This window comes from Argiope bruennichi, chromosome 4, assembly GCF_947563725.1.
Source record: "Argiope bruennichi chromosome 4, qqArgBrue1.1, whole genome shotgun sequence".
Lineage (NCBI taxonomy): Eukaryota > Metazoa > Arthropoda > Arachnida > Araneae > Araneidae > Argiope > Argiope bruennichi.
In genome coordinates, this window is record NC_079154.1 from 32,522,739 (window position 1) to 32,545,334 (window position 22,596).

General features: G+C 27.2%; 1 protein-coding gene across 1 annotated transcript in view; it reads left to right on the top strand.

The window, feature by feature from the left end:
- LOC129965590 (brain-specific angiogenesis inhibitor 1-associated protein 2-like protein 1) overlaps positions 1 to 14,108 on the top strand; it is a 132,760-nt gene extending 118,652 nt beyond the window's left edge. The window contains exons 4-14 of the mRNA XM_056079619.1: positions 434 to 495; positions 1,296 to 1,367; positions 1,827 to 1,946; positions 2,287 to 2,352; positions 2,862 to 2,948; positions 3,838 to 3,942; positions 4,784 to 5,006; positions 6,990 to 7,182; positions 9,436 to 9,495; positions 10,596 to 10,689; positions 12,376 to 14,108. Of these exons, the coding sequence (XP_055935594.1) occupies positions 434 to 495; positions 1,296 to 1,367; positions 1,827 to 1,946; positions 2,287 to 2,352; positions 2,862 to 2,948; positions 3,838 to 3,942; positions 4,784 to 5,006; positions 6,990 to 7,182; positions 9,436 to 9,495; positions 10,596 to 10,689; positions 12,376 to 12,609 (1,316 nt within the window). The 3' untranslated portion in view covers positions 12,610 to 14,108. The remainder of the gene's footprint in view (positions 1 to 433; positions 496 to 1,295; positions 1,368 to 1,826; positions 1,947 to 2,286; positions 2,353 to 2,861; positions 2,949 to 3,837; positions 3,943 to 4,783; positions 5,007 to 6,989; positions 7,183 to 9,435; positions 9,496 to 10,595; positions 10,690 to 12,375) is intronic.
- Positions 14,109 to 22,596: the final 8,488 nt, after the last annotated feature.

Genomic DNA, 22,596 nt, shown 5'->3' on the forward strand with positions numbered 1-22,596 from the left:
TTGAGACTATAAACGTTTTAAAGGAATTGAAGTGAATTGTCCGTTATGCGGCAATTTTCTGTTTTTGTTTTGAAATACATGGTCCTTCGTTAAATTTGTCTATTTTAATATTCACTTTTTATATATATATAATAATTTGTTTTGTAATACATGGTCCTTCATTCCATTTATCTATTTTAATATTTCCTCTATATATATATATAATAAAATATAAATGACTTTCATGTTTGTTACGGAAATGTCTTTTACTTTGATTATAAGGATGTATCGATCATATTACCTGAAATCTTGGTACCTATTGAATTATTTATATGAAAACGATTTTGCATTTGGAATTCATTTATTTTTGTTATTTCATTTCTGAATAAAAAAGAATTAGTAAATTATTTTTGTATATATTTTTTTATTACTTTTTTTCTAATTATTATTTCAGGATCTACATTGTATAGTATAGTTGATGTAAATAAAGAAATATTGGCACAGCAGTCAAATATTGTAAGTACTATTTTATTATTCTTTTATACGAGTAATATGTATGAGATATAAAAAAAGATCCAAAAGGCTCAGCTCCAGTATACGGCCTCCGCCAAATTGGTGCGAAATTTGGCGATAAACGGTAATTTCAATCTGCCGTTATCGGTATTCGTTCCGTGAAACATTGAGATAAAAAATATACATTAATTTATTAATGAATATTATTCACTCATAGACTTTTTGGAATAAAAAGTTTTGTAATATAATAATTTGTAGACTTTTTTGGAATAGGGTTAATTTATTGCAAAAACTTAAATAAGAACATTAAAAATAAAATTATTTTTAATAATAATGCTGAAGATATTATGTTGAGTTCTTATAAATAGCAAAATTCTTTGTATTCTTTTCAATAATATTTGGTTTTATTTTTTGATTATAAAAAAATTCCAAAACATATTAAAGCAAAAAATAATGTACTATAATGGAAAGTTCATCTTAAATCTTTAATTAGCAATTGATAAAAAGTAAAAGAAAAAAAAAAGTGGACATATGTAACATATCTGTGTCATTCGAATTTTTTAAAAATTAATTAATTCTTAGAAATTTAATTTAACATGTTGACTGCCATGAAGGTCACTGGTGAATGGCGGAATTATATGAATTGTATTGTGAGAAATTCAGCGCGGCGGTCAAAGTGTTAATTATTATGCAGATATTTATGTACATAGGTATGCTTATAGTACTCATGTAAAGCATTTATAGAGTCGATGAAACCTTTCAATGCATTTTTCTTCTAAGATGTTAATTTTTTTCTATTTTAGATCAAAAGCTTAGAATTTGACTTTTTGGAACCTATGGAAATAGCTGCAGAAAAGGACACAAAATTAGTTGGAGTAAGACTTCATATTTATTTGAAAACTTGAATAATTAACTTTAATGAAATAATTTTTAAATAAGGCATATAAAATATTTTAATATTGTTTACCTTCAATTGTGTATATTAACCATTAATAAGCTACTTCAAAGTTTTTTTTAAAAATTAAAATGAGTGAATTTTATATAAGCTATTTATGTTGTCTGCTTTATTAAAAAGTGCTATTGAAGCTTTTAAAATATTAAATAACTTCATAGACTTACAATCATGTATTTTTTAATGTATGTATATTTTTAATAATAATATATTATTCGTAGACATTATTTTTTGTATATGGTCGGGATTTTTATTCACTAAGAAAAGAATTTTCAAAAATATTTCCTGCTTTTTTATAAATTTATTGTATTATAAATGCAATTTGATAAGAATAAAATAAAGATAAATGCAATTTACCAAATAATATTTAATATATTTTTAGAGGGAACAGAAGAGATTTCAACAATTATATAAAGGCCGTCGAGAAGCTTATTTGAAATGCATTTCCACGTTAAAGAAAACAAGAAGAAAGAAGAATATGAATACAGACAAACAGTTAGCAGTATGTATGAATATTTATTATTAATTTCATAGTAATTGATGTTTTCCTTTTATTTGTTTAATTTGCGAAATCTATAAGATTTATAGACTTTCAGCAATGCTTAAATATAGCAACAATTGCTAAATATCAACTTATTTAGCTTATTTATATCAATTATATTTATGTGTTTTGATTGTATTTTTTAATCCACATTTATCTTTGCAATTTTTAATAATTTGTTTGTTTCTTTGTAATTGTTTACCAAAGTTTCAATCTATATATTATTTTTATAAAATCCACAATGTTAGTAAAAACTTTTCTGGATGAATTGTTAATATTTTGTAAAATTCTAATTTTTCAGAACATGAAAATGTTAGAGAGTGCCAAAGAAAGATTAGAAGTATTTTGTAATGACAGTTTGAAAGAGGTCAGTAATCTTTTTGATTCAAAAATATTGATTAAAAAAATTAATTTTAGAAAAATGTATCTTATTGACCTATGGTATTTATTTTAATACCTGTGCTTTTATAACATATATTTTGAATTCTATTTAGTGAGACTAAATTGAAAACCTTTATTGTTTGTTTCATTAATATAAAATTATATATTCTGTTTAAAAAAATTACGCTTGCATGAATTTCATATAGTAGAATATTTATTAAAATTAAGCAGGGAACATGCAAGTACAAATATTGTACATTGTATATTTGTAATGCATGTACGAATATGGATAGTTGGATGAAGCTCAAAAATTAAATGAAAAATTTAACTTTAGTTTACTTTATGTAGTTTTATAATATATTACAGAAAGCAATAAATTCGGTACATGTTTTTCTTTTGCTTTACATGCGAAAAGATTTTTGTAATTTTGTTTTATATTCAGTTAGTTTTTATCATTTCCTTGTTTAATAATATTATGAAATAAAATTTTTCTAGGCTATAATTCAAGAGCGAGTCATGTATGGTACAGTTTTAGAAAGACAGTGTGCTTTAAACAGACAATTTCTCATCTATCATAATAAGGTTTGGTAATATTTCATGCTTAATTTTTTGCTTTTAAGATGATGTATTTCCTCATATTAAAATAATAAAAGCATTGCAAGGTTTGATTGAATAAGATGTTTTAAAATGATTTTTAATTCCATTGAATTTACTAAATAAAATTTAGTTAGGCATGCAAAATAATAAAATTTCAGAATTAAATATTATATTACTTAAAATTTTTTTCTTCCAGTTCCTAAAAATAAAATGAACAAATCTACTTTTTGACATATATAGTCATATTTTTCTCTAAATGCTAATTTTATTTTGCTTAAATTTTTTTTTGTAAATGTCTGTTTTAAAGTAACCTTTTTCTTAATTTGAATTATATATAAAAAATTTTTTATGCAAGGTTTTGATTTTAAAAAATTCAATAAATTAATTTAAAATCATTGAATGCAGAATATTTTTGTTATTAGCTTTATTTGATTTTAATTTGTTTTTTTTTTATTGTAAACAGTTTTTAATTGTAAACATTTTCTACTTTATAACTATCCATTTATGCTCAGATGGAGTGTGCGAGTCTATTTTTGATATTGCATGCGAGAAAGAATAACTTAAAACCCATCATAATACAAACTGTTTTTATATTGTTAGATCACATGCCAAATTATTTTGTCATGACTGTGGCATCACATGAATTAACATTATTGATTATAAATCCTCATATTTCTCCCTCTAAAGATGTAATTTGAAATTTAAAATAAGGTAATAAAATATTTAAATGCAATTCCATGTAATTGCCAGTAATTAATCTGTTATGTTGTAATATTTGTTTGGAATTTATTAAATGCATTCTTTTCTTAGATAAAGTGTCTTCTTAAAGAGATAAAGTGTTTTTTTTTTATTTAATAAGATTTTTTACTTTCAGGGATGTGAAATTTTAGAGGAGCGTTTACCCCAGTGGGAAGGTATTGCTGAAACTAGGGACAAACTACCAGATACTATTGCATCTCCTGTAAAAAATGGACATCAGGTATGATAGTTGAATATTTTCAATAGATAAAGTTGAAATGATAAATTCACTTTCACTGTAATTTTGAGATAACAATTTTTAATATTAAATATTATGAAATCCTTAGTAATAAATAAAATTTGTATTTTGTTGATTGAAATTTATCTTTTTTTGTAGTAATATTTTGAATTTATATGTAAGGGATAAAAAGAATGTATAATAATTATTTTTTATAGCTCTTGTATATTCATCTGCTTTTGAGTGCATTATATTTAAAAAATGTGAGGAAGTCGGTTGATATTTCAAATGGAGTGACTAGATAAAATTTGCAAATTTAACCTTAATGTTTTTTCAATAACTAGAATATTTGAATACTGAAAATAGCAGGAATATATATGATAAATTATTGAGAAGTATAAAATTTCTATTCTCACTTTACTTCTATCAATGTACTTATGCATTATTTAACTAAAAGTTTGTTGAATACTTTAATTATTTTTTTTTATTTGAAAAATCTGGTATTTTACGTTTTAATGTTTATAAAATATGTTACATTTCTGTTTAATAAGGTTAGGGCATAAGTCTTGTTTTTAAATAAATTCAAATTCTTAACTTTGTTACAGTTAAAATATACCACATCATATGATAATTTATAAAAGTAGTCATGCATTTAGTTATTCCAGTTATTGCTGGAGGTATATATATCAGCAATTTAATATCAAATTTTGGCAAAAATTATTAACATGATATATGAATTTATCGTGATGTAATCTATTTGCAGTTTATTCAATAAGTTGAATTAATTTTTTTTCCATATCTTATTATTCTGTGCAGTTTTATTTAATTTTTTTTTTTTTTTTAGTCTTTTAATAATGGAATGGAGAGCATATATGCCTTGGACAGCATGCTGGAATCTGTTATTCGAAGTAATTCAATAGCCCGTAGTTATGGCAAGGACAGAGACTCATATTTATCTCAGACTTTAAGACTAAATCATGATGATAATATTTATGCCAGACCTATTGTTCGTGCAAAATCAGAATATTGTCTGCCTACTAGTACACCCTCCGAGTCCCCTAAATCAGGTAATATAAATTTACATTTAAAAAATACATAACTTTTGCTAACATAATTCCTTATAAATTTTTTTTAACATGAACATTATTGTTAACACTAATCGTGATTTCTTAGAGATACATGATTTAGTTTTGCATAATAGAATTTGAAAATGAATAGACTTGGTCTTAGAAAATTATTTTATCCAATCCGTACTTCTAAAGGTTCGTGCAAACATTTATTATGATATCAAATTGGCAATTGATGTCAAGGATCTTTCATTGTAAAAGAACTTTAGTTGTGATTTTTTTTTCAGAATATTTTTATTTCCAATTTCTGAATTGAATGTTTTTAACATTTCTTGAAAGAAGAGGCCAGGGGATGACAATACTCTTCAGCATTAGTATTCTTTTTCTGCCTTATTCCTTTATAATATAATGAATCTTGCTTTCTTTAACTAAAAAGGAATAAATAATGGTAATTAATGGTTACTTCTCTATATTATTACAAATAGATTTACATTTATGCTAAATTTTAGACGCTAAATGGACAGAGCTGATTTTTGACTTCTCTTTATTCTTCTGTGACTACATGTGTTCTTAATGTCAATTTTTTGACTGCTGAAAAGATTTTCTTGCTCTTTGGTGATGAGAGATTGTTCTATTGTAAAAGCAATTTTAAATAATTTTTGTGATACATTTTGTACAGTGATTTTATTGTGAATTATTCATGACAAAATATTTTTTTAATAAGTATATTTCTGTTATTGTAAAAAGAGGAAGGACTAGATGCAAAGCTTCTGAAACATATTTTATTTGTCAATTAAAGAAGCATATTTTATTTGTTAATTATTTACATACATTATCATCAATTTACTTGTATCTTTAAGTAGTTAAAATCATAAGTTAGAAGAATTTATCAGGGATTCAATACTTTTTTATCAAAATGATTTACACATTCCATCTACCTGCATCCATTTTTACTCATAATGAAGATGCCTTAAGAAATATTTTGTATAAAAATTTGAAATGAGCTCTTTTTAACTTAATGTCAGATTTATTAGAAAATAGTTAAAGTGTTCCAAACAAATTAATCCTTTTATAGAATAACTCCAAAAGTTAATTTAGTGGTAGTAATACATAGTGCTCTGAGAAGGATATATAGTACAGATTAAATAGTATACATATTAAGATAAATTTCCATTTGTTATATAATCATAGAAATTATCAGCTGTTAATTGAGCATATTTTTATAATGAATTTATTTCTATTATAAAAAAGAAAAAAGAAATGCTTATAACTTGCTAACTATATTATTTATTAGTTTAAATAACACATTAATAAATAAGAACCAAAAGAATATTATTTACTTTAATATTTTCTTCTATAGTCACGAGTTGTAATTTTTCTGATTACACTTCCTCATACGATATATACTGTTGCAATTATTTTAGGACGCTTGACAAGATTGATTTTTTTCCATTTAATTTAATGTTTATTTGTAGGCATAACTTGCAATTTTATCAATTTTTCCCCTTCATATATGCTTTTTCGTAAGAAATGTATTTTATTTCCATAAATTATCTTTTTTGTAAGCTGTCATGCAAAAAAAAAATTAATAAATTATCTCAATAATAACCTAAGAGACATTAGAGTAAAGGACTGTTGGATTAACAAAAAGTGCTGGATTAAGAGGTTCATTAAAAATATATTAATAGAAGAAAAAAACTATATATTTTTTAAATAGAAAATTTCAAATTACAATTCAAATTTGGGACAGCAGTCTATTTATCATGTTCTTTGATTAGTGATTTGTCTTTTTGAAAAAGCCAGTCTATTAGTATGGTTGGATTGGCAAAGTGCGTGATTATAGCGAGTTAATTTTTATTTTTATTCTAGTAAAATTATTTTATGATATATTTTATGATCTGTTATGCTTTGTGATATAACATTGATGTATTTTATTTTCATATTAAACAAGCATACTATTATTTGTGTTTATTTCCATTCTAGATGGTACTTCAAAGAGATATAGTCGAATAATGGAGTATAATGGTGATGGTGAAACAAGTTATGCTAAAGTCCTCTATGCATATCAGCCTACTGGTGATCATCAGTTAGCGCTGAGAGAAGGTGATGTTGTGGAGTATATTACAGAAGAAAATACAACTGGCTGGCAATTTGGCGATAATTTGACTTCTGGAAAGTTAGTTGTCATTTTATTATTTTCTTTTCTCTTTTTATGGATTAAGAATTTTAAGTTTAATCAGACATTACAAGGTTATGATATAAAATATGTATCTTCTTATTCTTTTTTTGGTGTGGGGGGGGATGGGAAACTAATTTTGCAAAAAAGCACAAACATTATGTAAAAAAATTATTATTTATTCATCCAATACATTCCGAATATATATGTAAGCATAATTTTTGAAGCAAAAGGCAGTTTCAAAGACAGTGAAGAGAGTTTCAATTTTTGTAACTTCGTTTTATCTCCATACCGGGAGACATGGTTTTTTGCACAAGCACAACACAGAACGACACAACACGAAATGAGGAAAAGCTAATGAAAATTTGATCCCTGTAAATATATACTGTGAGATTTTAATAGGGATTTCTAATACATGTCAATCACAAGTAAGGGGATCATAGGGATCTTTTAGAAGAATATATTTAGATCAGCAATTTCTTGTCCCTTCACTCGGAGTGTGGGAACCGCTGACTAAAGTATTTTCACAGAACTTTTGTTGCATTAATTTAATAGGAAAAGTGGAATGGAATCAGGAAATAAGAGAATTTTTTAGAATGAGGTTAATATGGGCTATTTTAAGACAAAACTTTGGGAATTAATTAAGTTTAAGATTTCAAAATATTATATATACATACATGCATACACACAAAAGCACTATGAAATTGTAATCCTTGAAATTATTTCTAATAATCGTTGTTTCATCAGTCATAAATTGTTTTATTCATTTTGTGTACATAACACTAATATTTTGCTTATAGTGTTTATTTTTGTTCAATATTTTAAATTTCAAAGAGTGGAAACTTAATTGAAAAGAATATAGAGATAAGCTGGACATTTTGAGAAAAGTTCATTTGAATGTTCTTCTATTTTCAATTCTCTTTTACTGATTTATCTTTAAGTTTCTTTGTATGGAAAATTTATTTCTTGATATGATTTAAACAAAAAATAGTATTTGTATATATGATTTATCTCCATCTTAAAATTGCATTTCTTTCTTTCTTTTTTTTCTAAACTTTTTATAATCACTCTGTGTTTAAGCATGGGAGGATTTTTTTTCTTTGAAAGAAAAATATTGTTAATATTAAATTATATGTATAATTAAATATAAATATTAAATTATAATATTTATTATAATATTAAAAGTATTATGAATTATAATTTTGAATTCAAAATAGAAATTTACTAAAATAGTTCTGTAAAAAAATTCATTACAGTTTTTTTTTTTAAAGTACTTATTGATCTTGGCATTCTGTTATAAAATTAATGAATTATTGGTACTCATCAAGAAGTAGATTAATTATTTTCATTGAGATATATTTCTGCACAAATTTGCATACTCTGAGCAACTTTTTAACAGAGTCTATCCTGAATGACTTTGACTTTCTATTTGCACAAAGAATGTATGATAGTTGGTATGTGATGTAGATCAAATAGATATTTTATAATACACTAACAACTGCTTATGGGTATTAATTTCTAACTCGCCATTTTAAATTCTGGTGAAATATAGCGATTTTTTTTAAATTTATTTTTTGTTATTTAGCTCTTTAATTGCGTAATTTGCCAATAAAAATCCTGCTTTTTAATTTTTAAATCGGCTTTTCAAAGTGGCTTTGTTTATAAATTTTAAGTCATTTTATTAATACTACTTTTACTAGGTACAAGTTAAAATTGCATTAAAAGGCAAGTTAAACTCATTGAATGGTCATAAAATAAATTATATACATCAGGTTTGGTATTAATCCTGAAAATGAGAGTTCAATTTAATTCACTGATTTTTTCTTATATGTGTGCATATATGTTCTAACAACATTGAATTCTGGAAAAATTTATTGCAAGCTTTGTGTTTAATGAAAACTGAAATCTTTTAGGATAAATTGATTAAACTTTTGTATGAAATGTCATTTGAGACTATTGGACTTGTGTTAGGAAGTTATATCTGAAAATTTTAATCTAAAATATTTTTTAAAATTTTCTTTCTTTCTTTAATAAAGAATAATTTATTCTCTAGAATTTAATATATATATATATAATATGTAATAGAAAATTCTGTATCTTATTGAATAAATTTTTAAATACCTCAAAAATTTTTTTTCTTTAAAAGTAACTGAAAATATGTGTTATTGCATATATTAATAAATATTCTAAGTTTTATATTAACAAATATAGTTCTCATTTTATAAACAAATATTTATTCTTTTCGTGTTGCAGATCTGGATGGTTTCCAGTTTCTTACACAGAACCAATTAAAGATCCAGCTAAATATTTATAGTAAGTGTAAAGTTTATTATTTGTTTTGTATTTGCATAAGGAGCTTCTGAATGATTGTCTTATAAGCACAAATTATGTGATGAAAAACTAATATATTTATAATGGATAGGGATATTATATAAATGATAATGAGATTTTTTCTATGTTTATCTTTCTTTTATATTTAGAATAAAATGCGATTTTCAAATTATTCTATTATGGCATAAGGATAGTGGGGAGATTCCAGAAAATTTTTATGTCGTGATATTTTTAGGATGACTTGCTATATATTTACTATTGTTTATTTTGTAATATTTAAAATTGCAAGTATTATAAAATTTCATGAGGTTTCTCGAATTCTGAGACTTGAACCACTGATGTTACATATCATAATTTTTTATAGTTTTATACAACTTCATTTTTGATGTCATACTATGCTATGTAATGTTTAAGTTCTAAGAAAGAGATGGACTTTTTAGATAATTTGTGTAACATTTATCTCATGAAAGTTTTTTAAAAGAGATAAGGGATGCAATCTTTGAAATTCTTTGAAAGATTTTGCAATCTTTGAAATTTAACTAATTTTCTATTAGTTAAAAGTAGTAATGAATATAAATATATATTTGCAATAAAGTGATAAATTTTTTTAATGCTTTTCAGTATATTATATATGTGCAAATATTGAATTTTTAGCCTTACTATAAGTTAAAATAAATCTATTAAATGGTTAGAACTTGAAGCTGTTTATTCTTGAAATAAATAGACCCTAACATGATAAAATGGGTTACATTTGATGTAGGCCCATTCCTTGCATTTATTCCATATCAGTAATGATTATTAATCGGTTAGATATAATTACATATTATTTATTATAATATGTGATGCATTAATATTTTATGATAATGTAAAAGCTTCAGTTGGAAAATATTGATTAATATAAATTTAATATTCTTTTTATTTTAATTTATTAACATTTCATTTAGGATGACTCGATTCTTAAATGGAATGTGTTTATATAGTGATTCATAGATTTTTTTAAAATTAGTTAGGCAATAAAAAGTTTGAAAACTTTTGAAATATCATATTTAATTTGTTAAATATCCATTTCCTTCTTATTTTAGTAATGAAGATTATATGGATGTGAAACCACCTCCACCTCCCCCATTGCCACCAGTCCCTAAAGGTTCAGTCAGATCTAAATACAGTAATCCAGAGGTAAGTCAGCTTCTATATTTACATCTAACTAAAGTTACATATTTTTAAAAAATTGTATAGAATAATTTGTTATTAAGTAAATTTAATTTTTTCCCTCAAGTAGCACATTTTACTATAATAATAACCTGTTTTTCTATAATTTCAACTCGAAAAAAAATATTGTCAAGATAAATGAATTGATCTGAAAATAGTATTCATGCAGGTTCCCCCCCCCCCCTCCTAATTAAGTAGCCATTTTTTTAAATTTAAGATTCTTTATTCTTTGTCCTGATTGTATCTGGATGACAGTAAATGTTTAGATGAATTTTTCATTATCTTAATTATAGAAATATCTGCAGGATAAATCCAATATAAATTTAGAAATTGGAAACTTTTTTTTTCCTGTCTCTCTGTATGCTTACTCATAAACAAATATAAAATTCTAATCCTTGCAGACTTTTGGTTATTGTTGGTTTCATTTCAGTTTATTTTATTTATACAATGTATAGGTTTTCTATTAGTTAACATGTTTGCTTTTTTTCCCATGTAAGGTATATAAATTTTATTAACATTATATTGAACTTCCACTAGGTCTCCTCTAACATTTCTCTTGCTTGTTGATTTATTTTCTGTCTTCTCTTCACATTTTTATTCTTTTTTTAAATTGATTATTGGATAATCAGAGTGATAAAGTTAGCAGAGAGCATTGTATTGAATGAATAAGTAAATAAGATTGTTTAAAGAAGAAAATGCAAAAAATGTAAATGCAAATTTAAAAGATAATTTCAAAAGCTGCTGCTGCACTACTGGACTGGTTTCTCCGACAAACTCATAATATTGTCTTAAGAATAGTATATACAAAGGATTCGTCAAAGAGTTATATGTCATAGTAAATAAATAAAAGCATATCCTTTTACACAATGTAACTAAACTTAAAAAAAAGTTATTTCAAATAATTAATATGACATTAAGTTAAGAATACATTGAGATGTGAAACTAAATGGATTTTATTTATTTGAAGAAAATTCTCATAATGTTGAAAAGACCACAAAATGTTTTAATTTCCACTGATTTTAAGTGCAACTCTCTGATGGATCTACATCAGGGATGCGATGGGAAGTTAAGATCCTGCAAACTGAGTGTTAATGGTCAAAAAGTAACCAGCCCAGTCTCTCTGGTCAGTTTCCTCGAGGTTGACCAGGGCTGGGAGGATGTTGAGAATGAGATTACATTTAACATTTTAGTTGCCCAATTGGTAGCAGCACCTGTTTAAAGTTTGTTTGTTTTCAGAAAAATAAAGAGATGTCAATTGATACCTTTCAATTTAATTTAATACCTATAAATTAACAAATACTATCAGTATGCAGCTAAAAGTAGCCTAACTAAGAAAAAAGTTAGTGTGTTTTTCTTTTTCTGAATGTGCTATTTATGTTTTTTTTTTTAAAAAAAACAACCCTTTGAATATTTATATGCAACATGTATTGTGTACTGTAATATATTATAAATAATATCAAAACCATAGGGATGCATTAATTCATTTTTCTTTTTCTTTAATTTCATCACTTTTTACTGTATACAGATTATATATTTTTATAATATTTAAAATTATCCAAAAAAGAGAAAGAAAATCTTTCCATTTGGAATTACCACATATTAGTTTTATTTCACATTTTCTAAACTTTATTTCATTTTTTATTACTTTTCTAGCATGATCAAAGTGAGTATGCTACATTAACTCGAGGCAAGAAGCTGCTTCCAGTGACTCCTCCAACTATTCCTTCTGCTTTTGATGGCAACATGCCCGTGGAAAATGGCGGAACATTGAAAGCTAAGCATTATGCTTCTCACCCTAATATTTTCGAATCAACTTCAGACACACTGGGAAGAAACAATGGCCGAGCATATCATAATGGACAGTACTTACCATCTATGAGACTATAAATTGGACATTAACAAAAATATTAAGAACATCTTGCACTTTTGCAATTAATAAATTTTATGTATCTAATTCTCTAAAGGTTTAAATTTGTGTGCAAACTTAAGGAGAAAAAAGACAAAAAAATGTTTGAGGATTATGATGTTTAAAATTATTCTTAATTTGTTTCAGATTATGCAAATTCATTTGAACCAAATTTAGGAGAGAAAAAAATGAGTTAATTGTTAATAAAACTTAACTTTACTAAATAGATTCTGATGTTTTTATCTAACATTTATTACGATGTATTTATTGAATAGTTAATTTTTATGTATTGGCATCTGGAAAATGTAATGGAGCATAATAATAATTTTTTTTAAATTTTAAAGTCTTATATTTTTAAGTGATATTATTAAATGTGGTATCAAAATCGGTTTTCATTGAAAAAGTAATGTTTTGCAATTCATATTATGAATGTTTTTTTTACAAGATATATATATCTATATATATATTTTAATATTTATAAAAGTTATGAATTAAACTGTATATATTCATTTCAGATAACTTCAGGAGAAAAAAAAATTGAATTAATTGTTAATAAAGTTTTGTTTTACTAAATAGATTGTGATCTTTTTAACTATCATTTATTACAATGTATTTACTGAACAGTTAACTTTTATGAAATGGCATCTGGAAAATTTAATTGATCACCGTAACTATTTATATTTTCAATTTTAAAGTTTTATATTTTTTTAAGTGATATTATAAAACATGGTATATCAAAAAAAGTTTGTATTGAAAAAGTGATGTTTTGCAATTCATATAATGAAAGGTTTTTACAGGATACATTTCTTTTAATATCCATAAAAGTTATAAATTACACTGTATATAGTTAAAAGATTTATAGGAGAACTATATATTTGTTACCGTGTGCCATTTGGACTTGTGAATTTTGCTTTGAGTGGGATACAAATATATCGTTTGTTATCACAATGTTTTTATATTCCTGTTATTCAGCATCTTTTAATCTCTGTAAACATTATCGATTTCTATATAGATTTTACTGTCATTAAAATTTTGTTCTTTTTTTTATGGTTTGAGAAACTTGTAAGAGATAAATAATTTCTGTTCTTGTAAAGAAATTTTTATTTTTTGTGCTTATATCTAGTCCACTGAATGTTTGTAAATATATTTTTATGCTTTATTTTTTTAATTTCATGGACATAAATGTGCCAATATGCAAATATTTTTTATCAGTAATCAGTTTTTTGCTTTGGCACAAAATAAATATTTAAAAAAAAATAATAATAGGAATATGATCAAATGTGTAATTTTGTTCTTTTGAAGTTGTAAATACATTTTTATTTATTGTAATTTTGATTCATGTGATCGTTTTGGTATAGGAAATTATGTTGAAAAATTAGTTATCGAGTAATGAAATTGGAATATGATGTGAAGTAATTGTCATTTATTTGCTGTTTGAAACATAAATACATGTAAAATATGAATAAATATTCCTTAATGAGATGAATGTGAATATTTAATTTGGAATATAATCTAAGAATTCTTACCTGTTTGAAAAAACTGAAAAATAATTTGTTAAATATTATGATTTTTTATAAATTAAAATTTAAATAATTTATGCATTTTTTCTCACAATTTAGTTTTTTTCTTTGTAATAATCACAAATATTCTCAATTGATTCTGATTGTGAAAACTGAAGCACTTAATGCTTTGTTTATAGAAACTTAGCTTACCTGTTATTTTGATAATATTTTAATCCAGTATAGATAGACCACATGGTTTCTAAACTAATAAAAGTGTTGAATTAATAGAACTTCATTTAAAAACACATTTAAATTTTAAAATCTAGTTAAATTTCTTAAACCTATGTTATGTTTGAGAGAGAAAATTGTAATCTCATTTTTGGTAGGATGTTCTTAAAGAACTATCATACACTTTTAAGCACCAATATTTTAGATAAGAAATTCTCAATTCTGTACCTCTTGAAGGTAATTGAAACTTGAATAAAGCTGTATAAGAAGGTTTGCTACCAAATAGCTTGATTAAATGCACTCCACTGCTGGGAATTTTAAATAATTTAAATTTATTTCCATTATCATTTGAAGTTATCCAGTCAGCAAAAGCAATTAATCTCTATCAAATATGATTAACAAAAATTTTCTCCTGAATCCACTCACTTTACAACCTACAAACCTTATTAGCATTATAGACCGGTCCACCATAAGGAAGCATTCAAAGGATTAAAAAACTGTTATATATTTTTACACATCAATAAATAGTGTAAAATCCATGTAGCTATTATGATTATATATAAACATATTTTAGCTGTTGTGTGGCCAAAAAAAAAAAGAAAAGAAATTTTGGTATTTTTCTCTACGGGAGGTATTATGTGTACAAAAAGCAATAATAAAACTGACGTCTGTTTATATTACGTTACAAATGCAAAAGAGATCGACAATTTTTCCCATCAATGATTTTACTATGATATTTTGATAGGGATTTCTTTGACACATGTCAGATTAGGAAAGGGTATCTTTAAAAGAATGTTGTAAGAATTGTGGATTTTTAATGGAGAAATGTGGATTTTTATGCCCTTTACTCAGAGCATGAGATAATGCTGAAATCGGCAGTTTTCTGGAGGGCATGTGGAGTTAAATAAATAGTGGGAATTGGATCAGGAAATAAGAGAACATTTTAGAATGAAGTTAATATGTTGTAAAATGATAGAAATTAGGAAATTAATTAAATTTTAATTTAACTAAAGATATCATAATAGAAATGTCAACATAATTTTGTAGATGCTTGGCCGAAAACAAGAAACTTTTGAAGTTTTAACTTCGTTTTATTTCATCACCGAAGCCATAATTTGTACAAGAGAGAAAGTATAAATTGACGTATATTTACATTGCGACTTACGAGCGAAATGGCAGAAATTTTTCAGTGATTTTACTTAGATTTTAAAAGGGATTTCTTTGACGCTTGTAAACTTGGGATAGGGAGTCTTGGGTATCTTTGAAAGGTATTTGTGTTAAGGATTTCTATCTTTTTCTTGGTATGGGAACGACGAAGGCAGCAATTTTGCTACACGAGTGTTAGAATTAATTAAATAAAAGAATGGGAATTAGAGCAGGAAAGACGATGATATTTTGGGAAGAAGTTAACATGGACTAACTTAAAATTTATGAAATTAATTTAGATTTAGAAATATCATTACATATATAGAAAAAAAAAGGAAGAAGGGAATGAAAAAATAACGCACTTTTAATTTATTTTTTAAAAATAAATTTTCAAATTTCATATTATCTTGGAATATCGTAGAAATTCAATTATCTGAACCCTAGTTAACTTTATCGCTTCAAGGCAAGAAAAGAAATCTGTGAACTAAATATTACTGAGTAAAGATAATGATGCAGCCGACTTTCATGTGTTCAATTAGTGATAGTTTAACAATATATTAATAAAGAAAAAAAAGTTATTTTTGTGGCCATTAAATTAATGCATTATTAGCAAATTCCACTTCACTTTAAAATTATCATAATATTACAAGATTATTCAGAGTTTGAAGAAATTTACTAGCCTTTAAATATAAAATATTTGAATACAATTTTATATTATTTATTACCTTAATTACTTCCATTTAATTTGTCCATTGTTAGTGTAAAATTCATACTTAGTGCACGGAAGAATGCCTGTAGAAGCTGCTGTTTTTAAACGGATTTTCATGTATTGAAAATGAAGTTAAAGAAATCATAAAAATGCCAAAAATATTTAGCAGCAAAAGATTTTTATGTATGAAAACAAAATTAATGGAGAAATGGTGCAAGAAGAATTGGATGGTCTTGTAAACACAGCTCATAGTGAACTAAATTAAATTTCTTCAATTTTCAAGATGATAAACAAAATTTAAAAGAAAAAAATATACAGAAAATGTTTTATTTTGCAATAGAAGATGATTAAAATGCGAAAAAAAAAGCTTTGCGAGAGGTATTGTAAATTTGCTATGTATATTGCGAAATTTTTTGAGGGTTGCTACAAACATTGTTCCATATGAAACTCAATAAACACTTTGAACAAAAATAATTGCATTATGTACCAAGTTATTAAACAATAAGGAAATTTTTTTTCCCTAATATTTTATTTTTCCTGTTTCAATTATTACAATTTTATGGTTTGTTTAAATTATTATTACCTTCTTACTTTAAATCACGCAGAACATGTTTTTATTTTCGCATTATACAAAGAGAAAGTTTTGTTATCGCCAAAGAATTTGAACTCGGAAGTTTTGAGGAATCTTCGCGTTTCAGACGTCTCCTCAGTTTGAAAAACAAATTTTTGGAATTATTCTTTATATTGCTCTGGAACTGAAACTCAACGAACGAAATTTTGCACTTGAAAGTTTTTGCTAATGTACCACTTTTATAATAATCATTATCGAACAAGAATATGAAAACGATAGTTAAAGCTTAAAATCTTATCAAATATTGAACTAAATTTTGGTTGAACTAAAACAGGCTGATTATCTGTTATTTTGCGAAATAAAAATCTGAGTATTCGTGGCTTTCTCAGCCTTAACCATTATCCACAAGATACAAGATAAGCATTTTATTAAGGAGTATGCCAGAAAGTTTCTTGGAAACCTCACGCTGATTTAGATTGAAAATTAATTGTAGAATCAGATTTCGCTGTGTGTGCGATGTGTTACTATCGTGATCCTCGTATTCGACAATATTTCGCTGTGTATCATTATCAGTATTAAAGTGTTTGTTACATAGATGGGAAAACACACACACATAAATGGTCTTGTAGACATGTCTTTATTATGAAGATATTTTCACACTGCGGTAAAGAATCATTTTTCTGTCATTAAAAGATAATTTTTATTTTTCAACAGGAGAATGCAGGTTTAAAATTGTTAATAGCTTCAATTTTTTTGGTTTTGAAATGAACGAACTGAACGACATAATGCCAGAGGTATGCAACAGTTACATCTGCCAACATATTTTTTTGCTTTCTCGTATTTGTAGCATAGCAAAAATACTAGAAACCGACAAAAAATTCGAACTCCAGATTTTGACGAATCTGTTCATTTTAGACTTCCTTGAATTAGCAAAACAGAATTCCCTGAAATATCCGCCTTTCTGTCTCACTGTGATAAACATAACTCAAAAATGCTTTGAGCTAGATGGTTGAAATTTGGTATACGGTCTTTACACCAAATTTGCAGATTTCTCTCAAACTTTGAGTAAAATCTGTTCTGAGGAAGTCCGGTTGTGCGAATGTAAATTAATGCGATAACTGCGAAAGGAAAAATAAGATTCGGTACATAGATTTAACATGTATAGTGTAGAACACTTGTCGAAGTTTGAGCCAAAACCAGTAGCGGGTTGATTGTCTGTCGGTCTTTACTTTCAGAAGCATATAAACGTGGTAATTTAAAAACGCAACGATTTAAATATATCAAATTTGGTATGGAATTTTGTGACTACAAGTGCAGTCTTATGTCAAATTTTTCTTTCATTCGGTTGAGAAAAATGTGGCTTAAGCACAAATTCGATTTTCGGATATTATTGACCACATGCTAGGGATTAATCCCCCCCCCCCAAAAAAAAAATCCCGTACCTTGACACGATAGATTCAGTAAAATGCTAAATTCAAGTTAAAAGTTAATATTGTGTAATTATTGTACCCCAATGTCATGCGAAGCGTGTTCTGGCATGAAAGCTTATTAGAGAGCCCGCAAGAAAGTTTTGGAGCGACCACTTACGCTGCTTTGACTACAGAAATATTTAAAATCTATTTCTATTTGCAGAAAAATAAAATTACTAACTTACAAATCTTTGATTAGTCCCCTTCTCGCATACGCTGCTGAAACATGGGCAGTGTCTGAGAAAGGCAAAAAGAACTAACTCTAGCTACATTTGATAAAAGAATTTTATGAAACATATTTGGTGGAATGATTTATGATGATTATTAAAAGAATAAGAATATACTCAGAAATTAACAGATTATTTAAAGCGGTATGTACTGTCTGTCCACGACAAGAACACTGCTAGACAATCGTCTATGCTTACGGCGGGCGTTATAGAAACAGGTTGCGGTAGGAACGATCCATTTTGAATGGGTGGAATCGGACAGAAGTCTGGGGGGTATTCTTTTTCTTGGCGTCAATGTGAAGTGATAAAAGAAAGCCTGTTGTTCATTCGTCTTCTCGCTTTAGTCGCAGTTGCACATATCTTTATATTCGCTTAGCTTACTTCTTTTATATTTTATTAATCTTTTCTTTGGTTAATATTAACTGCATTTCATTATTTAATATTTTTTTTGTCTCTTAAATTTAGACATCCTTTAAAATGCCTTAAAATCCTTAAAATCACAAGCACGTAAAATTGTGCATAATGTTGGACTGTCTGAATTCACTATTAGGATAATTAAAACTGAAGTTTCGACACTGGACAAAACGGAAGTTTTGAGTACTCCTGGAACAATTGAAACTTTTAAAGCAAATTATACTCAGCTGTTTGTATAAGTAAAATTAATTGATTATTGATTTTGAATTTTTTTTATTGCGAAATATTATTCAACTATATAATGGTATGAAGAAAATATTATATTATGGGTAGCGCATTACTTTTTTTTTCAATAAAATAAAGAAAAATAATCATTTATTCAGGCTTGTTTTCCCGCCTCCCTGTTGCTTCAATAGCTTTCCTTCTTAACTATGATTCCAAGAATCTAAAAATTTATGCACGTTAATGTGAGTTAGAAGGATTAAAGTATTTAACGAGATTCCTTTCTACTCAGGTGCACTGATTGTGATAATAAAACGGTAGCAGATAAGTATTCTCAAACGGCATTGATGGGCTTTGAATAGAAATGTGAAGAACATTGGGAAATGATAAAATGCATGCAGGAATTTGGATCCTTTATTGCTTCGAGCTCATGACTACTGATATACATTGAAAGGAAAAGCTCATTTATCGCTATTATTTGAATTGGCAGTTCGTGAGAAAATTTTTTCTTTGAAATAATTGTATTTCTTTTTCAAGCCGGGGAAAATAAATAAATGGTAATCTGGAATACAAAAACTTTTACCGCGTTTTTCGTAGAATAATGAAAAGCAATGTTGGGCTTATTTAGTTGGATTCCTTTAAATCCGGGACATCTGGCACGTGCATGAATGAACACTTGAATTATCTTCAAATTCCGAATACTTTTACATATAAACTTTGCAAAATTAATTATGCTGTAAAAAGCTTGTGCATATTGAAAATAAGTTACAAATCAAAGTTTGATTTTTTAAAATCTGAAAATTGATAGTATGGTAATTGTTAATTTTGTGTTTCGAGAAATAGTATATACATCAGAAAAATAAATAAATATAAATTTGGAAAGGTTTCAAGCATATTTAACAATGGACATTTTACTTTATAACAGAATAAAAGCAACCGTTTATAAAAATTATGAAACAATTATGATTAATTATGTTATAGTTTTTATGTTAAATTAAACAGATTACCTCGTGTTTGCTGCGGAGAATTTGATATTAATAACTTATATAAATTTAAAACAAATGAAATGAAGAAAATTAATGTTTTGTCATGCATGATTTTACTTCTTAATTATTTTTTTCTTCTTGTGCAATCGTTAGACATACAAATAATTATTCAGTTTTTCTATTTGATTTGTTTTGTTCTTTGTATACATATGACAGGAATATCAGATATTTTCAATATTCCGAGTATGCAAATGATTTTCAGCTTAGTGAATTATTTTTTAAATTTGTTTTCAAGAATTAAATGCAATAATACAAAATATCGCCAATTTGGCGCTAAACGTGCCAACGTAAGAAACTTGAATGAATTTCTACCTCTGCGAAATGAACTCTTCCTACAGTAACCTGTTTCTATAACGCCCGCCGTAAACATAGACGATTGTCTAGCAATGTTCTTGTCGTGGACAGACAGTATTATTAAATTTATAGTGTTACAAACCTGTAATACTGCTTCCCAGCAAGATTAATTCTATCACCGGAAAGATCGATTTACAATCATCATATTAGATACTGCTCGGGTGCCAAGCCAGTTATCCCAGAGCTTTGCGACCATTTGGCGACTTGGCGACAAAATAGATAATGCTGAAAACTTCGAAAATTTTAACGATCCATCCAACAGGAATTGAGATACGCCTGATTGGCCGAAGGTTCTAGGCTCCCCTCCCGGGAACTATAAAAGGCCGGCGGTCTCGAGCTGTATTGTATTGTAGTCGGAGTCGTAGACAAGTAACGAGTCATCGAGAGGATAGAGAAGCAACTGCGAAGTGCCAGCGTAGTGTGGAGCCTAAGCTATTGCTGAACTAAGCTGTGTGCCGAGTCCTGTTGTCTATCGTGGAAGCAGCGTCATGTCGTGTGTGGAGTAGTCAGTCGCATAGTAGTGAGTCGGCAGTTGGTTACAGCTAAAAGAGGAGACAGTGGAGAAGTTTAGCCTTTGGAGAGACCTTAGACCATAGCTCTGGAGATTCCTTCTCCTGCTGAATTCTGTCTGGTCGCTTTGTGGTCGAATACTACTTGTGGGCTACTGTGTGCTGCTATGTGTTCGTCTCGGCTGTATATAGTTGTCGTATTTGTATTTGTCTCGTCTGTGTATTCGTGTAAGTAAAGTCGCCGTTGTGTTCTACTGAAGCCTGCTGATTGTTTTCACACCATACACCCACTATAAACGAATCCGGTGACTTTACGGACTTAGTTAGTAGTTAGAAGTGGAAATAAATCCTTAACAATAGCAATACTGAGGATCAAATGGGCAGGATCCTTAATAAGATAGGATGACAATTAAACGACTAAAAAAGAGGTTTTGACACCCGAAAAAGAGGGAGATCGAAATTTAGGTAGATTGAATGCCTATAAAAAAAAGATTTGAAAACCATTAAAGTGATAAAAGGGAAACCTTAGCCAAGGACAGGACTTCATGGAATGGAATTCAATTCTGAGTAAGACCAGGGTCCATCTGAGGTTGTCACTCCAGTGAAGAAGAAAAGACTACTGGATATGAGTGTTCATATTCCACACTAATTTGACAAGGATTTGCGCTTGGATCTGAAGCTGTATATTGTTATAGTAAATTCCGTCCCGTGTGTGTACAATGAAAAGTCTTACCAATAACGATGCTGTATTTTACAAGAAAGCATGAAATTAGAGCAACCAAAGCATATACAAAAACAACATTTGAAAAAATCAACAACAGCAAATGTTTATTTAACAACTGCAACAATACAAAAAGCTCGGAGAGAACTCGCTGAAACTGAATATACAGAGTACCGAGAGATCCTGAATGAAATTTACTCCTAATAGGGATCCTCGCATATTCACGGACATATTTTTGACAAATGGTCGTCAAGTCTGGAGTACAGAACGATCCTGTATCTAGACTCCTAATACAAATTTCCGCATATTCGTGAACATATTTTCATCAAATGGTTGCCAAGTCTGAGGTACGAAGGATCCCGAATCATCCTTATCTTGATTCCTAATAGAGATTTCCATATATTCATGAACATATTTTCGCCAAATGGTTGCCAAGTGTGGGTACCGAAAGAATCAGAATGTTCCTGTATCTTGATTTCTAACAGAGAATTCCGCATATTCATAAACATGTATTCGCCAAATGGTTGCCAAGTCTCGGATACCTAAAGATCCACAATGATCCTGTATCTCGAGTCCTAATAGAGATTCCAGTATATTCATGAATATATTTTCGCCGAATGATCTCTAAGTCTGGGTAACGAAAGATCCAGAATGATCCCTATCTTGACTCCTAATAGGTATTCTTGTTCAAATTTCTTGCAAATTTACAATTTTTATGAAAAATCTCATAATAAATTTCTTTTATCTAGTTCATTTCTTTTTTTTAGTTATGTTGTTTACAATCGAACAGACATGTTATTCCAAAAATATCTTTTTCGAATTCAAGAAATGAGTGCTTCAAAGTGCAAGA